General features: G+C 46.1%; 1 protein-coding gene across 2 annotated transcripts in view; it reads left to right on the top strand.

The window, feature by feature from the left end:
* The first annotated feature begins 9,881 nt into the window (after nt 1-9,881).
* UBE2H (ubiquitin conjugating enzyme E2 H) overlaps nt 9,882-15,643 on the top strand; it is a 113,795-nt gene continuing 108,033 nt past the window's right edge. The window contains exon 1 of one of the 2 annotated variants that reach the window (XM_036328702.1): nt 9,882-10,286. In XM_036328702.1, the coding sequence (XP_036184595.1) occupies nt 10,234-10,286 (53 nt within the window). In that variant the 5' untranslated portion in view covers nt 9,882-10,233. The remainder of the gene's footprint in view (nt 10,287-15,643) is intronic. The other variant, XM_036328699.1, reaches the window with a different exon arrangement.

A 15,643-nucleotide genomic window follows, 5' to 3' on the forward strand; every position in this document is an offset into this window, starting at 1 on the left:
ATAATATGCTAATTAGATCGGATGTCCTTCTGGATGTCCTTCCAGACCACCTTCTGGACGAAGCTGGAGCTGTGAGGGAAGCCCGGGTCCCGGGTGCCAGAGAGAAGCCGGTGCCAGCAGCCGGGGGAAGGAAGGCCTACTCTTGCATGAATTTTGTGCATCAGGTCTCTAGTATATGTATATATTATTTCAGAGAGGAAGGGAGAGAAAGAGACAGAAATATCAATGATAAGAGAGAATCATTCATTGATTGGCTACCTCCTGCACACTTCCTACTAGGGATCAAGCCCACAACTGGGATCAGGAATTGAACTGTGGCCTCCAGGTTTATTGGTCGGAGCTCAATCACTGAGCCACACCGGCTGGGCCACACATTCTACCACTTGAGTGCAAATGTCTGTTTTAGCCACAGAAAATACAAAGATGAATAAGACAATTCCCACTCACAGTGCAGTAAGGAAGCTGGATGGGAAACAAGTAGTCACTCAACCACACGACACCCACAAAATAGCAGTGTTCTGTACACGTGGAACCTGGCAAGGCTGCCCTGGACTCCAGTGGATGGTTTCAGATGGGCATCTCTGTTTGCCCTTGAGGGGGACCTTGGCCTGTAACAGCCACACAGGCTGGCGGAAAGGGCAAGCTCCACATTTGGTGGGATGAAAGGCGACTCCGTCCCAGAGAGGGCAAAGTCGCACCTTTAGTGGGAAGAGAAGTTGTGGTTCTTCTCGGTCAGCAGACCGGAAGGTAAAGAAGCTTCCTTCTCTCCTCCTCAGCACCTCTGCCCTATTCAAAGGGAGGAGAAGACAGAGGAGATGAGGAGACGGGAGAGGAGGGAAGAGGACGTTCTCTTCCTCTCTCTTTAAACATTTACTGTGATCTGGAGCAACAAGGAAGATTTAGGACTTCAAAAAAAAAAAGCCTTAATTGAACTATAATTCACTTATATAATTCACTCAAAGTGTACAATTTAATGGTTTTAGTATATTTACAGAGTTGTGCAACCATCACCACAATCAATTTTAGGATGTTTTCATCACCTCGAAAAGAAACCCTGCATCCCTTAGCGGTCACCAGCCCGCCCCCCGTTCTTCCTAGTCCCCCCAGCGAGAGGGCACTACCTCTGTACTGGACATTTGATATAAAAGAAATCATACATGCATTTCTTTTGGGCCTGGCCTATTTCTCTTTGCATAACATTTTCAAGGCTCATCCTTGGTATAAATATGTATGAGTATTTCATTTATTTTTATTGCTCAATAATATTCCATGTGTATGAATATATCACATCTTACTTACTATTCATCAGTTGATGGGCATTGGGTTGTTTCTACTTCTTGGTATTATGAATAATGCTGCTTATAAATATTCGTGAACGAGTTTTTGTGTGGAGTAGGACTTTTCTGCTAGTCCTTATCAATCTTTATTAACTGCCTATTGTGTACATAGCACAGAGATGGGAGTGGGTGCACAAGGGGATGCAGGAGGGCCGAGACCCAAAAGCACTATAAATGTAAAATGTCATTCCCCAACTGTTCTCTGACTGAAGAGATATAAAGTCAAAACACATTATGTGGATCCTCAATGAATTCTGGCTCAAAAAAAACAAATAAAAGCCATGGAGGGGGTAGCTAAGAACACCTGATTGTGGCCCTGGCCCGTGCGGCTCAGTTGGTTGGGCATCGTCCTGTACACTGAAAGCTTACCGGTTTGATTCCAGGTCAGGGCACATACAAAAATAAACCAATGAATGAATAAACAAGTGGAACAACAAATTGATGTTTCCCTCTCTCTTCCTCTCTCTTTAAACGAAATAAATACTGTAAATAAGATTTTAAAAATACACACACACACATGCAGGTAAAACAGAAATGGCAAAATGTTAGCAGTTGTTAAATCTGGATGATGGGGATTTGGGTGGTCATTGTACGATGCCCTCCATTTTCCAGCATATTTAAACATTTCCAATAATAAAATAAAAATGAATAATAAAATAAAGATCTAAAAATATTACCAAAAAAAAACTACAGCAAGGTAAGGAGGTCAATGTAAGGAGATCAATGTACCTTTTAAAACAGCGTGGTCAGGGAAGGCCTCTTTGAAGTTAGGACATTTGAATGAAGACCTGAGTGCAGAAAGCAGCGAGTTGGCCATGGGACCTTAGGAAAGGGCATTCCAGAAAGAGGGATATAAGCACCTGAAGTGGCTGAGGAGATGGGAGGGGGCAGGAAATGAAATTGAAAGCTTAGCCAAAGTCCAAATTATACAGCCTCACAGGGCGACAGAATGGAGATTGTAGTCTCAGTTTCAGGATGACCCAGTGAAGAACTGTGAATGGGGAGTGCCTTGGGCTGACTCATATTCTAAGACAGCTCTCTGGCTCCTGGGTGGAGAATAGACTGCGAGATGAAGGTGGGGTCAGGGTGGGCAAGAGTGGAAGCAGAGAGGCCAGTCAATGCAGAGGATTTATTGCAGAGGGGGCGGTGTCTCAGGTGAGGTGGACTTGGGGAGAAGGGCACGGGTTTGGCAAATACGTTGAAGGGAGTTCTCATGGCGTTTGCTGACGGATTGGATGTGAGAGAGAAAAAAGTCAAGGGAGACTCCAAGGATAGTGTGAGCAACCCGCCAAATGGTGGTGCCTTTTGCTGAGATGGCAAAGCCCCGAGGGGGTGCGCAGACTTTCCCTCTTCACAGGAACGTTAATTTGGTTTATAATAGCCTGGAAGTCTTCACAGTTATAGTCATGAAGGAGGTAAGATTTAGGTAGGGTTTTCCAAATAACGAGTTCATCAATGTCAACAAGTTACGTTTTTCATTTGTGTCAACAAACAGGTGGCACAGCCGAGTGCAAGTGGCAATGGGCTTTGAAGTTAGGGATCTAGATTTGAATCCTGATGCTGCTACTTACCACCTAGGTGAACTTGGGCAAATTACTTAACTTCTTTGAACTTGAGGCTCTTCATCCATACAGGTGGCAAAATAACCTGCCAGGTTGTTAGGTCGTAAGTCACACACCTTGGCACAGCACCTGGCACCGAGTAGGTGTTCAATATATTCCTGCCACTCTATAGAGACCATTAGGGACTGCTACAAGCTGTTAACTTTTTGGTACCTTTTCAGATAGAGTATTACTTGCTTCCTTTTATTCGTTCAATATTTGAGGATTTACTGTGCTCCACATGCTGTTCCAGGCATTGGCAGCTGTATAGCCATAAATGAAACAGACAAAATGCCTATCTTCATGAGCTTACCTTCTGGTGGAGAGAGGAGACAAACAGATAGCTAAGTAAAATACAGTATGTAATATGTGATATGGTGGTAAGTCCTAGGGAGAAAAGCTAAACAGGGGAGGAGAAAAGGAGGTGCTGGTAAGGTTCTATGGAGATGGTGATATTTCTGTTTTAGACTGAGAGAGTGGCAAGTGCAAAGGCCCTGGGGCAGGAACTTGCTTCTGTAGGCCTGGGAAGCCTGTGATGACTTTGGCTTTAACACAGAGTGAAATGTGTAGTCCTTGGAGGGTTTTGAACAGGGGGGAGACAAGATCAGATTTATGGTTTAAAAGGATCACTGGCTTCTATCTGAGTAAATTCAAGGGTTGAAGAGTTGAGGCCAGTTGGGAAGCAACTGTAGTAATAATGCTGACTTGGTAGAGGTGATGGGATAAAGATCCTGGATATATTTGATAGTAGAGCCAACAGGATTCCCTGATCGATTACATATAGGGCAGTCAAGAAAGAGAGGGGTCAAGGATTGTAGTCCCAGGCCTTTGGCCTGAGCAGCTGAAAGGATGTACTGACATCGACATATTTGACTATTCTTAACTTTAGAAATGGTAATCTCATACATTTCAACTTAATAGATGCCATTTAATGAGATGGGTAAGACTATGTGAGGAAGGGGTAGAGAGGTTGTCAGAAGTTGATTTATGGGCATGAGGGAGTGTCTAACAGGAAGCTATAGGTATGTGTCTGGAATTCAGGGGCAAGGCCCCAATCAGAAAGTACATTAGGGAGTCTGAGTGGAGATGGCAGTTTAAGCTTTGAGCCTGGATGAGGTCACCTAGGATTTAAATGTAGATAAAGAAGAACAGGGGCCTGAGGACTGAGCCTGGGGCACCTGGCATTTCCAGATCAGGGAGGTGAGGAAGCAGCAAAAGAAACACAGGTGGCCATGACTGGCAAAACAAGGGCTCCACACAGGGGAGTGGGCCCAGGTGAGGGCTCCTGCAGGTAGGCGTGAATAATTTCCAACCTTGCACCTTCTTTGAGCCTTGGCATTAGAAAGTAAGTCGTGTGTGTGTGTGTGTGTGTGTGTGTGTGTGTGTATAGAGGGGACGTGATAATATCTTATATATGACTAGCACTTGGGAGGTTGCACCATCTCTTTTATTTGACCTAGGCAAGGGGAGTGTAGGTGCTATCATCCCATCGCACGTACAGGTGCCTAAACTGAGGCACAAAGTTTAGGTTACTTGCCCACATTACAGGCACACCTCATTTCATTGCACTTTGCTTTATTGTGCTTCATAGAGGTTGCTTTTTAAAACAAAATCCCCAGCCAAGGAGTGAGGATATTTTTTCCATTGATTCTAGAGAGAGTGGAAGGGAAGGGGTTGGGGAGAGAGAGTGAGAAAGAGAGACATTGATGTGACAGAGACACTGATTGGTTGACCCCCTCCTGGACACACACACATGCACGCACACGTACACGCACACGCCATGACCAGGGGCAGGGGGTCAGACCTACAACCCAAGTACATGCCCTTGACCAGGAATCGAACCCAAGACACTCCAGTGCGCAGGCTGATGCTCTAACCACTGAACCACGCCAGTGGATGGGGTGGATGTTGCATTTTTTACAAATGAAAGGCAAGACCCTCCACCAGCAAAATGATGGCAGCTTGCTTTATTGTGATCCTCCCTTTATGGCAGTGGTCTGGAACCGAACTCACATTATCTCCGAGGTTTGCCTGTACATCAGTCATAGGTAGCTGACTTGGGACTGGAAGGAGCCTTCTGTCTCTAAGTTTCCAGCTCTTTGGGGGTTGAATCATGCTGCTTTCGGGGTTGATGTCTGCCCTAGGAGCCTGATGCAGAGGCAGCAAAGACAGGTGGAAATGACAGCAAAGCAAGAGACAAAATCTTTGCATCCTTGCTGCTGTGAGGCCTTCATGTTCCTGTGCTCCCAATGACTGCTTCTGTAGGAACAGATTGTAACAGGGTTACGTGGAGATAACTTGAAATGAGTTTTAAGCTTTTATTTCTATAGCAGCGAGGAAACTGCTGATATTATTGCCCATAGAGCAGTGGTTCTCAACCTTCTGGCTGGTCCTTTAAATACAGTTCCTCATGTTGTGACCCAACCATAAATTTTTTTTTGTTGCTACTTCATAACTGTAATGTTGCTACTGTTATGAATCGTCATGTAAATACCTGATATGCAGGATGGTCTTAGGCGACCCCTGTGAAAGGGTCGTTCGACCGCCAAAGGGGTCGCAACCCACAGGTTGAGAACCGGTGCCATAGAGGGTTCTGGACTCGTGATGTTAGGTGCCAAGAATGTCAGCTCAGATGAACCTATTTCCCACTAGCAATGATCAAATGGAATCAGAAGGCCTCATCTGGGGGACTTTCACATGGGTGGGACAGTGATAAATTCACTTTGGTTTCAGTGCCGTTGGGTTCACAGGTCCCCTCAGAGAGAGCTTCTGGGCTGGGGGCTCTTCCACGCCACAAATGATTGGTTTCATCTTACTCCCGCTTCGTGTCTTGCTCAAAGCATTGCATTTCCTCCAAATTTATTTTCTTGCCTTTGAGAAGCTGCTCCTGGGATCAGAGGCTCTGCTGGTCAAGCTTGGCCCTGCCCCGGGGAGAGATAAACAGGCCCAAATATGCTTCCCAGATTGCAACACTGGTGAGTCAGGCAGGTCGGACAGCTGCTCCCCCACGGTGGCCCTGGTTGTTCCTGATAAGGAAGAACATGGCTCATGCCAGCACGCTGCCATGTGCGCGCACATATCAACAGACACTCCCGGGCCCGGTGTTGTTTTAGGGTAAATTGTTGACATTCTGAATGGCTGAACATTGGGGGAAAAGGTGAGCACAAACTCACTCCGCTCGAGATAAGCTCCAGGTTTCATAAGCCCAAACAAGTAAAACTATTTGGTGTCATTTGGCACCATTTGGAGCCATCTCTTGAACCTACCTGGTCAAGGGCAGGGTTCAGGAGTCCTCACACTCTGGAAAGAGGAGGGGACGGAGGTGGGGCGGGCAGTCAGAAGAGGGAAGATGGATTTATGAAGGGGCAAATGGCAGAAGGCCCAGAGAGAAAAAGGCATATCATAAAAATGTGAACATATCTTCAAAAAGAGGAGAAATTGACCCTATGACATCTGTAAAAAATACCCCTTAAAATGTGAATGCCATTTTCCTTAAATAATATACAGTGTATAAGGAGTGGGGCAAGTGGGGGGGGGGTGTTGATATTAATAATACAATAATACCGCCACCCATATTATATTACACCTTGTATGAACACTTCAGGTTAACTTTATGAAAAGCAATTTGTAGTTTACAAGGGGCTTTTCCATTTCCTCCATCAGCCCACTCAAGTTATGAACCACATTTTACAGATGAGAAAATTGAGGCTCCAGGAGGATATATGCAATTAACTGAGGCATAATTAAGAGCTGGGGAGGGACAGGTTTGTCCTAAGTAACCCAGAGCTACGATGCTTACTAGACACAGTGGGAAGGGTGATTCATTTTCAATGACTGCTCAGAGCGCTAAATCTCCATTGCATTTCTAGGCAGAGTGACTCTAACTTCTCCGGTGTTGTCCAAAACAAGTTTCCCGAACTAACAATCCTTTGATTAGTTTTGCTTGATGCTTGGATCACAGCAGCATCGCATCTGTGAAGATTAAAGCACCAGGGGAAATGTCTAGAATCCACCCCATGCCCTTCTTTCTCAGTGCCCCATCCTTGACCAATTCTTTCTGTTCTGGAAACAACACCTTTGGGCCCCCTAAGCTTGCCATCTTGCTCTCAGGTGGGGAAGAAACACCCTAATTTGCATAGGACATTATGGAAGCACAGGACCCACCCTGAGGAGTCAGACAGGTGTTTTGAAAATGCTAATGCCTAAAGCAGTGGTTCTCAAACTTTGGCCTGCGTCGGAATCATCTGTGGAGCTTGTTAAAGTCATGGATGTCCAAGCCCCACCTAGACTTTCTGAATCAGAATCCCAGGGGTGGGGCCTGTGAACTTCACAAGCTCCCCAGGTGATTCTGAAGTTACCAAAGCTTGAGAAGCATGGTCTCAGCACGGGAGTGGGAGTTACAGGTGAAGGAGAGTGGGGAGCCATGCTGGGAGAGGAGGCAGCAGCAACAGGAGCCTGAAGGACCTAGAGAACAGTCAGGAACAATTTTCTGCTCCATCCTTATCTTCCTTTAACAAAGAGGAAGGGTTAGAAATATAAAGGGTTAGAAATCCCTTCATTCAGGCATGTTCTTCTTCTGACAGAATTATCATGTGCAGTACGGATGACGAATGCACACCTTTTAGAAGCAGTTAAAATAGCCCATATTTTTCAGAAAGTAGAATAGAGAGTACTGGGGACTGGGAGGAGTGAGGAATGAATGAGGAGTTACTGCTTAATAGGTACAGAGTTTCTGTTTAGGGATGATTAAAAAAAGTTCTGGAAATGGATGGTAGTGATGGTTGCACATCATAGTGTATGTGTTTAATACTCCTGAACTGTACACTTCAAAATTGTTAGAATGGCCCTAGCTGGTTTGGCTCAGTGGATAGAGTGTCAGCCTGCGGACGGAAGGGTCCCAGGTTCGATTTTGGTCAAGGGCACATGCCCGGGTTTTGGGCTTGATCCCCAGTGGGGGACATGCAGGAGGCAGCCAATCAATAATTCTCTCTCATCATTGATGTTTCTCTCTCTCTCTCTCTCTCTCTCTCTCTCAAATCAATAAAGATATATTAAAAAATAAAAAAAGATTTGTTTAAAAAAGTTGTTAGAATGGCAAATTTTGTTATATTTAGTGCGCACGCGCGCACGCACACACACACACACACACACACACACACACACACACACAAATTAGCCAGTCTTTTTGAGGGATGTAATGACAAGAGCAAACAACATTCAACTTTAGCTGATTGCTGCTGCCTCAGATGTGTGTACGTGTGTGTGTGTGCATGTGTGTGAGGTTAGTAAGGGGACTGACAAAATAAAAATGGATTCATAGAGACCTAGCTGGTTTGGTTCAGTGGATAGAGTGTTGGCCTGCCGACTGAAGGGTCCAGAGTTAGTTTCCGGTCAAGGGGACGACCTCAGTTTCAGGCTCCTCCCCGGCCCCAGGCCCTGGTCAGGGCTCTTGCAGGAGGCAACCAATCAATGTGTTTCTCTCACATCTATATTTCTCTCTGTCTTTCCCTCTCTCTTCCACTCTGTCTAAAAAAAAAAAATTAATGGAAAAATATCCTTGGGTGAGGATTTAAAAAAATGGATTCATAGATGAAAATTTTGAAAATCGATGGCAGTGAAAAGAGAGAGAGGGAGAGAGATGCCTAGAGCTCCCTTTCCTGCCCCCTTTGCTTGGTTAACTCCTAGATTCCACATCGCTTAATCACTCTTTTGGAGTGCCTTGTAGTGTCACTCACACTTCATTGAGCATATAAATCACCTGCTGACCTTGTTAAACTGCATATTTTAATTCAGTAGGTCTGAGGTGAAGTTCTAGTCTGCATTTCTTTTTATTTATTGATTTGAGAGAGAGAAAAAACATTCAATGTGAGAGGGAAACATCGATCGGTTGCTTTCTAAGCATACCACAACTGGGGATTGAACCCACAACCCAGGTATGTCCTTGGCCAGCTGGGAATTGAACCCATAACTTTGGCATATGAGGATAATGCTCTAACCAGCTGAGCTCCAGGGCCTGGGCCTCCAGCTTGCATTTCTAATAAGTTCCAGGTGATGCTGACACTAGATCCACAGACCATATCGGGAGGGTTGTGTAAACTTAGTCATTCTTAGTTCACCATGATATCCTTATGTCCAGCAGATTATTTAGTATACAGTAGGTGCTCAATAACTATTGAATGAATGACAGAGTACTAGGGTTGGTATAGGAGTTTGGAGAGCAGACGATCTTTGTCCTGAACTACAGCACATTTAAGGTGTTCCTGTTTCTATCAGTTATTACCTCATACCCTGTTGAGTGAGGATGTGAGTACTAAACTATGTTTGGCTTTGTCACCTTGGTGCCTCAAATCTAATCCTTGAAAGAGTGGTTCTATACACATGAAGGGTACTGAACCCTGGTTTGCAGGCTCTGAGGAAGCCTTGCTATAGTCCACAATCTCAGCAAACAAATTCTCTCCATCCAGGGAGGGAGCAGAGTGCAGGGAGCCTGTTGGTGTGGTAATTTTCCAGATTTTGGTGCCTGAGTAATTGCCATCTTGGCCTCCTTAAATCAAACAAACAGACTTTTTAATAGTGTCTGTGAGGAAGGGGCTCATTACCCTAAAACGCATGAATATAATATGATTGCTATTATTTACTCTTATCGTTTACGAGGACGATAACGACACTGGCAGTTGAGCGATTAAGTGTGTGAGGAAGTAGGGGGAGGGGGGCAGAGGGTTGTGCAGGCAGGAGAAAGAGAAACTACATCTCCCAGAATCCCCCAAGGAAAGTCCACGTTGCGGCGGCGGCCCACCCCTTTCGCCCGCGGGACCCGCCCCCGCCGATGACGTCACAGAGGTGACGTCACGGCGCCCAGAGCGAGGCTTGGGTAGAGAGGCCGACTGAGCTGGAGTCGTCTGCTGGTCTTGGAGGCTGCTAGGGAGCCAGCGAGAGGGTGAGCGGCGAGCAGGCGAGAGAGCGAGAGCGGGCAGGAGGGAGCGTCGCGCGGCGCAGCGTAGCGCCGGGGCCGGGCCGGGCCGCGGCGGAACCACAGCCGGAGAGGAGCAGCCCGAGCCGGGCGCCCGGGGTCCCCACCCCCACTCGGCCGGACAGTGCCCGGTGTTCCCCCGTGCGGGGGGCGCGGCGGCGGCTGACTGGCCCCGACAGGACCGCGGGGGTGTTGCCACCTCCACCGAGGAGCCGGCGCGGCCGCGGGCTCCTCAGAGCCGGGGCCCGGGGCCCGTGACAGACGGCGGGGGAAGGAAGAGAGGCGGCGGCGGCGGCGCAGGCGACGGGGAGGCAGCGGCGACACCATGTCATCCCCCAGTCCGGGCAAGCGGCGGATGGACACGGATGTGGTCAAGCTGTATCCTTCGTGGAGGGGGGATTCGGGTGTAGGCAGCGGGCGGTGCGGCGATGCCTCGGGCGCCCCGAAACCCAGCCAGGGCCCCGGGGCGCTCCAGGCCACTGTCCCGGCTCGCTCCCTCCCTCCCTGCCCCCAGTGCCTACGGCGGCTCCTTGGCACCTCCCAGGAACCGAGAGCCTTTTCAGCTCCCCTTTATCTGCAGAACCCCGAAATGTGCGTTTTTCCTCGCTCTTCCTGCACCCCCCCCCCCCCCCCCAGTGCCCGTGACTTTGCTCCACGACGTTTGGACTCCCAAGACGGCTTTTTTTTGGGGGGGGGGGTGGGAGACAAGATCGGCTGTCTCTCTCCACCACCTAGCCCACCTTCAGGGTCTCTTTCCTTTTGCTTGCCCTTGATTTGGGAACTGGAGGTAGGAATTCCCGAGAGGGGAGCCTTTCTCCCTTTCTTGAGATGTCTCCATTCTCCCCACTCGCAGTGCTGCTTGAACTGGGGTAACTCGAGTGACCTCCTTTATCCCTAATTCCTTTCTATATTAGGAAGAGAGTAGTCTGCTCGTTGCCCCTTCTTGTAAGCGGAAAAGAGCTCCGGGTGTTGTCAATCAGAGACCCCTGCTGATTTTCCTGGCCCCTAGGAGAGCCCCACCGTGTTTCTTTCCCGTGACAAAGCCTATCCCACCCGTAGCTGGACGTGGCGGGGGCCCCCAGGGCCTCCAGCAGGCCACCTCCGTGTTGTGGCGGTGACAGCTGGGGGCAGGAAGGGAAAGAGGATCTCCTTGGCCAAGTAGCCCCCGTCCTGGCCACTTAAGCCAACTCCCTCTACGAAGACAAGGTTCTTGGGGAGTAATTGCCAAATGACACCTTTTATTGTCCTGTTCCCCTGCCCCCCCCAACTTTATACACTCTGGAGGTAGCAGTGGGAAAAGCTGTAGCTGATAAGAGTCCTCCAGGCAGTGGTTTTGGTTGGAGTCCAGACTGATTATTTCATGACAACTAGAGAAAGTCGCGAAGGTTCCTCTGACAAATGGAGAACATTTTTGAGGGGTAATTTAGGAGTTGGGGGCGGGGGGGAGAGGAAATGAGCCCAGTTTTCTGAACAACTCACCACGGAGGAGAGGGGGACACAGGGGTGGGAAGTGTTAGCGTGTGAAGCAGTTAAAAAGTCCTGTCTCCTGCTGCTGCTGCCTCTCTCTCACCCCCATCCCCCCACCATTTCCCCCTGTTGCAGGGTTTTGTTTATATAACTCAAGCTGTTTGGCTAGATTGTTCAGGTGAATTCCTTCTTTCATTTGTTACTGTTTTTGATTGGGCATGTCACCTCTATGTAGCAATCGATGATGGTTGTCAAATACTAAGTTATGGAATTCGCTGAAGTTTTAAACAAGTAGTTTTTGCATTTCGTTTTTGGGGAGGGGGGGGGATGGGAGGGAAGTTGCCTGGGCAAGAGATTTTTCTTTTCATAATCTTTTTAGGAATAAGAAGGTGTTTATCTCCTCACTTGGGAAAACTTGGCTAGACCTTAGGAACAGATAGACTTCTAAGTTTTAGGGTTTCAAGTTTGGAATTTGGGGGAGGTGGGAGTAGAGATTAGAGAGAGGAGCAAGTAATAAAATACAGATTATGTACCACAAGTATTTCCAGGCGTAAGCGAGACTCTCTGAGCTGTTTGTGGCTCTGATTGAGTTTTGTAAATGTGTGAATGATACCAGTAATGTTGGCTTTTCATAAGGTTTCAGGAAAACTTGTAACTATGGCAGTGTGTACATTTTACACAAAGCAGTTTCGGGTTTTTTTTTGTTGTTGTTGAGAAACTAGGAAATGACATGGTGGCAGATTCTGAGATATTTTTATCCTGACTTGAGAGTTACTGTCACACCTAATGTAAATTTCTACCTAATGTTTAATTGGGATGGGGGTGGGTGAGAGGAGGCCAGCTGGTTTTGATCCGTGTCAGATTCTCAAATTATATACATATATTTTTAGAAGATTGAGGATAAAGGGTGAGGCCTAACTTGACCTGATGCCTTTTTCCATACAGTGCCTTTTGTTCATTTAGTAGTTGTGGCATCTAGAATGATTACCGCGTTTAGGAGCCGGGGTGTGGGGGGCGGAGAGGGAGAGGAAAACAGACAAAGAACAGCAGGGTGTCTTTCTTTTTTCCTTCCCCTAAGTGGCTTGTTTCATAGCTTATTTTTAGTAGAAGATGAAGAAAGGCTAAGATGCATTGGCCTTCTGTTCTTTCCCCACCTTCCTCCTTTCTGACAAAAGAAAGCTGAGGCGCTTTAAAATCATAGATCTCTGAGATAGGACAACCGTCTGGGGATTTAAAAGGCAGAGGTTATCTTTTGTGTTTGTTATTTTCTGGGCTCACATAGTTTGGAAGTTAAATTTTTCGCTATTTCCTTTTGTGTGTGCCTGTGTCTTGTGGGGTAGAAGGATTCTGTGGCCTCCTTTCTCTGTTGAATTCACATGAGTAGGCCCAAATGGAGCCAACAGTTTTTGAGCATGGTATATTTAGCCAAAAATGTAAGGGGAAAAAAATGGCCCAGCCCACTATGAAAATGAGTACAATTGTGTAAAAGGGCTGGGGGTTGAAAAGGAAAGATAGAGGAGAGGAAGTAGAAAAGGTCTGAAGGAATGTACTTGCTTTTTGCCCCTCAGTGTCCCTTGGTGATTTCTTTGGTGTGGAGGCTGATAACTGGTTTCATTGCAGTCTCCTGTTTCAGCCCATTTTTGGATGTCTCCTGAGTGTAATTATGCCACCGCGATTTACAGCCTCGTAGGGAACCTGTATAATAGGAGAGTAGTGGTGTGGGGGTAGGGAGGGAAGAGGATGTGTAACAAATTGGCCACTGCCTTCCACCACCTGGCTAGGAGACTCTGGTTCTGGTTGTTTATAGAGCCGGGGCTTGGTAGGAGAACTGACTCCCAAGTTATACAGGGAGTGAGTGTTTTGCACCGATTCTGGGCGACTATGTTCTGAAACTCTGACTCATTCATTGTTTCTCTTCTGATCCTTTGCTGAGTGTTGTGCAAACCTCTCCAGGAGCCTAGAAACTGATGCACACACATGACTTTGGGGCCTTGTTAAGAATGTGTCCCAGTCAAGAAATGTGCAGTTGGCCCCAATCCTGTGGAATGGCTGTGAATAGTGTGGCCATTTGTCTGCAAAGTCAGGTAGATTAGTGATACTATGCTGTTTCCAGTTTGGCAACCTTTGAGGTTTCCATCTCAAACCCTGCTGATTATTTAGATTGTCTGAGAACTGGGACTCTGGTGACCTTAAATCGTGATTTGCCCTAAAGGAATATCAGTTTAAATTCTCCCTGGTGGAGGAACAAACAGCTCAGATTACACGGGTTTCCTTGTTGGTGGGGTCAGACGGCTCACCCTGTTGCACAGCCTGGTGATCCTTTTATCTGTGAACCAGTGGCCCCTGCTGAAGGCTGGAGCTGCTTGTTTTGGAAAAGCGTATGCAGGCAAAAGGCCGCAGGCACAGCTCCTCACAGCTCATTGGCTGCTCTGTTACTACCCGGAAAAGGAGGAGGGGTGGAGCTACCACCAAACAGCTGATGGAGTGTGTGGCCAGAAGAGTGTTTACATGCAAAAGAAGTTGGTGGCTGGGGAGGTCTTGTGGGTGGTGTTACAGGATCAAGTGCGTTTTCAAGGTTTAAAAGGAAGCGAGGAAAATCTGATCTCATAGAATGAAAGAAATGTTCAAGGCTAAATCAGAAAAGTAAATGTGATAATAATGGGAATTTGGCATACACTGTACTTGTTATTGTGAGATTTTGGAACTTACTTTATAATACCAAGAATTTTCAGATTCCTTTTTTCAGAGGGAGTGCAGAAATTTAAAACAGGATATGTTGCTACTTTAAGTATACTTAACTGACTCATGCAGAGATTTAAAAGTATGGTAGAAATGTAAGCTTCCCCTGCAAAAGTGTGCAGAGTTCTAGAAAAGGGGCAATGACTTACACTAAATTCATTAACAGTGTTAGTGACTCCTACAGAATCCTGGCTATCTGCCTTAGGGTCCAGAAGCTTTTTTTATTTTTTAAAAAAAATATATTTTATTGATTTTTTACAGAGAGGAAGAAAGAGGGATAGAAACATCGATGTGAGAGAAACATCGATCAGCTGCCTCCTGCACACCCCCTAATGGGGATGTACCCGCAACCAAGGTACATGCCCTTGACTGGAATTGAACCTGGGACCTTTCAGTCGGCAGGCCGACGCTCTATCCACTGAGCCATACTGGTTAGGGCGGGTTCAGAAGCTTTTAATAACAGTTCATCCCCTCACATGTTTGAGTACCCCCTTGATGCCAGGTTTGATGTAAGGTGCTGGGGGTTTAGTAGGGAAAAATTCAGTGTGGGTAGTCATGATGCTTCTGTAACTAGTCAAACTTTTTTTTTTTAAAGATTAGCACTGTATCACCCTTCTGAATAATTTGTATTTAATTTCAGAATTTACTTTTCAAGGAATAGAAAGGTTAAAATGTAAATTTTATGTGATGGGATGTATGGGAATCTGTGTTCCTGTTATTTAAAAGATGTTAAAAAAATGGAAATAAGAAACATTAAAGTGTGTAGTCATTTGTCTTGGACATCAGTGTTAGTATTTTGCTATTAATCAGTAGTTATTCTATTCCTAAGTTAGTAATCTTTGTTATTCTTTGATTTGTGCTCAAAGTGTAGACAATTATGTAATATTTTAACTAGCTCCAGCGTCAGTTGGGAACTTGTGTTTTGCCTTTTATTTCCTTTGGCCTCTATTTTAGTGAGATGATGAGGTAGAAGGTAGAACAGTTTAATGGTTTTTAAGCTTAAAGTTAAGGCTTTGGCAACTCCCAGTGTTCTGAATTTGTCTCCTCTGCCTAGATTTTGGTGACAGATATAACATACTAGTACTTATTTTGGTTAAGCAGGTACCTATATGAGTAAGCATTCACAGCTTCAAGACATCTGATTCCTGCAGTGCAGTTCTAGTAAATTACACGCAAGCCTAAAAAGTCGGCTTTTGGGGGGGGAATCTTTTGCACATGTGACCTGTAAAAGTCCCTTACCCAGTTTGTGTGCATGTGTTAGAAAACCATGGATTTGTTGGTTCCTAGTGTGTAATTTCCCCAGTACCTTGGCCTACATTTATATATAGTGTTTATAATTTAGTATCTTGTTTAGTCTTAACAGATTAAATGGTTCCAAGAATCATTTGATTTTTAGGCATATAATTCAGACCTATAAAATAGCTTTTCTTTTCTTTTTTTAGAGAGAGTGGCAGGGAGGGAAGAGGAGAGGAGGGAAAGAGAGAGAAACATCTATGTGAGACACATGGATTGGTTGCCTCCCTTACTTG

The sequence above is a fragment of the Myotis myotis genome, unplaced genomic scaffold (genome assembly GCF_014108235.1).
Source record: "Myotis myotis isolate mMyoMyo1 unplaced genomic scaffold, mMyoMyo1.p scaffold_m19_p_11, whole genome shotgun sequence".
Lineage (NCBI taxonomy): Eukaryota > Metazoa > Chordata > Mammalia > Chiroptera > Vespertilionidae > Myotis > Myotis myotis.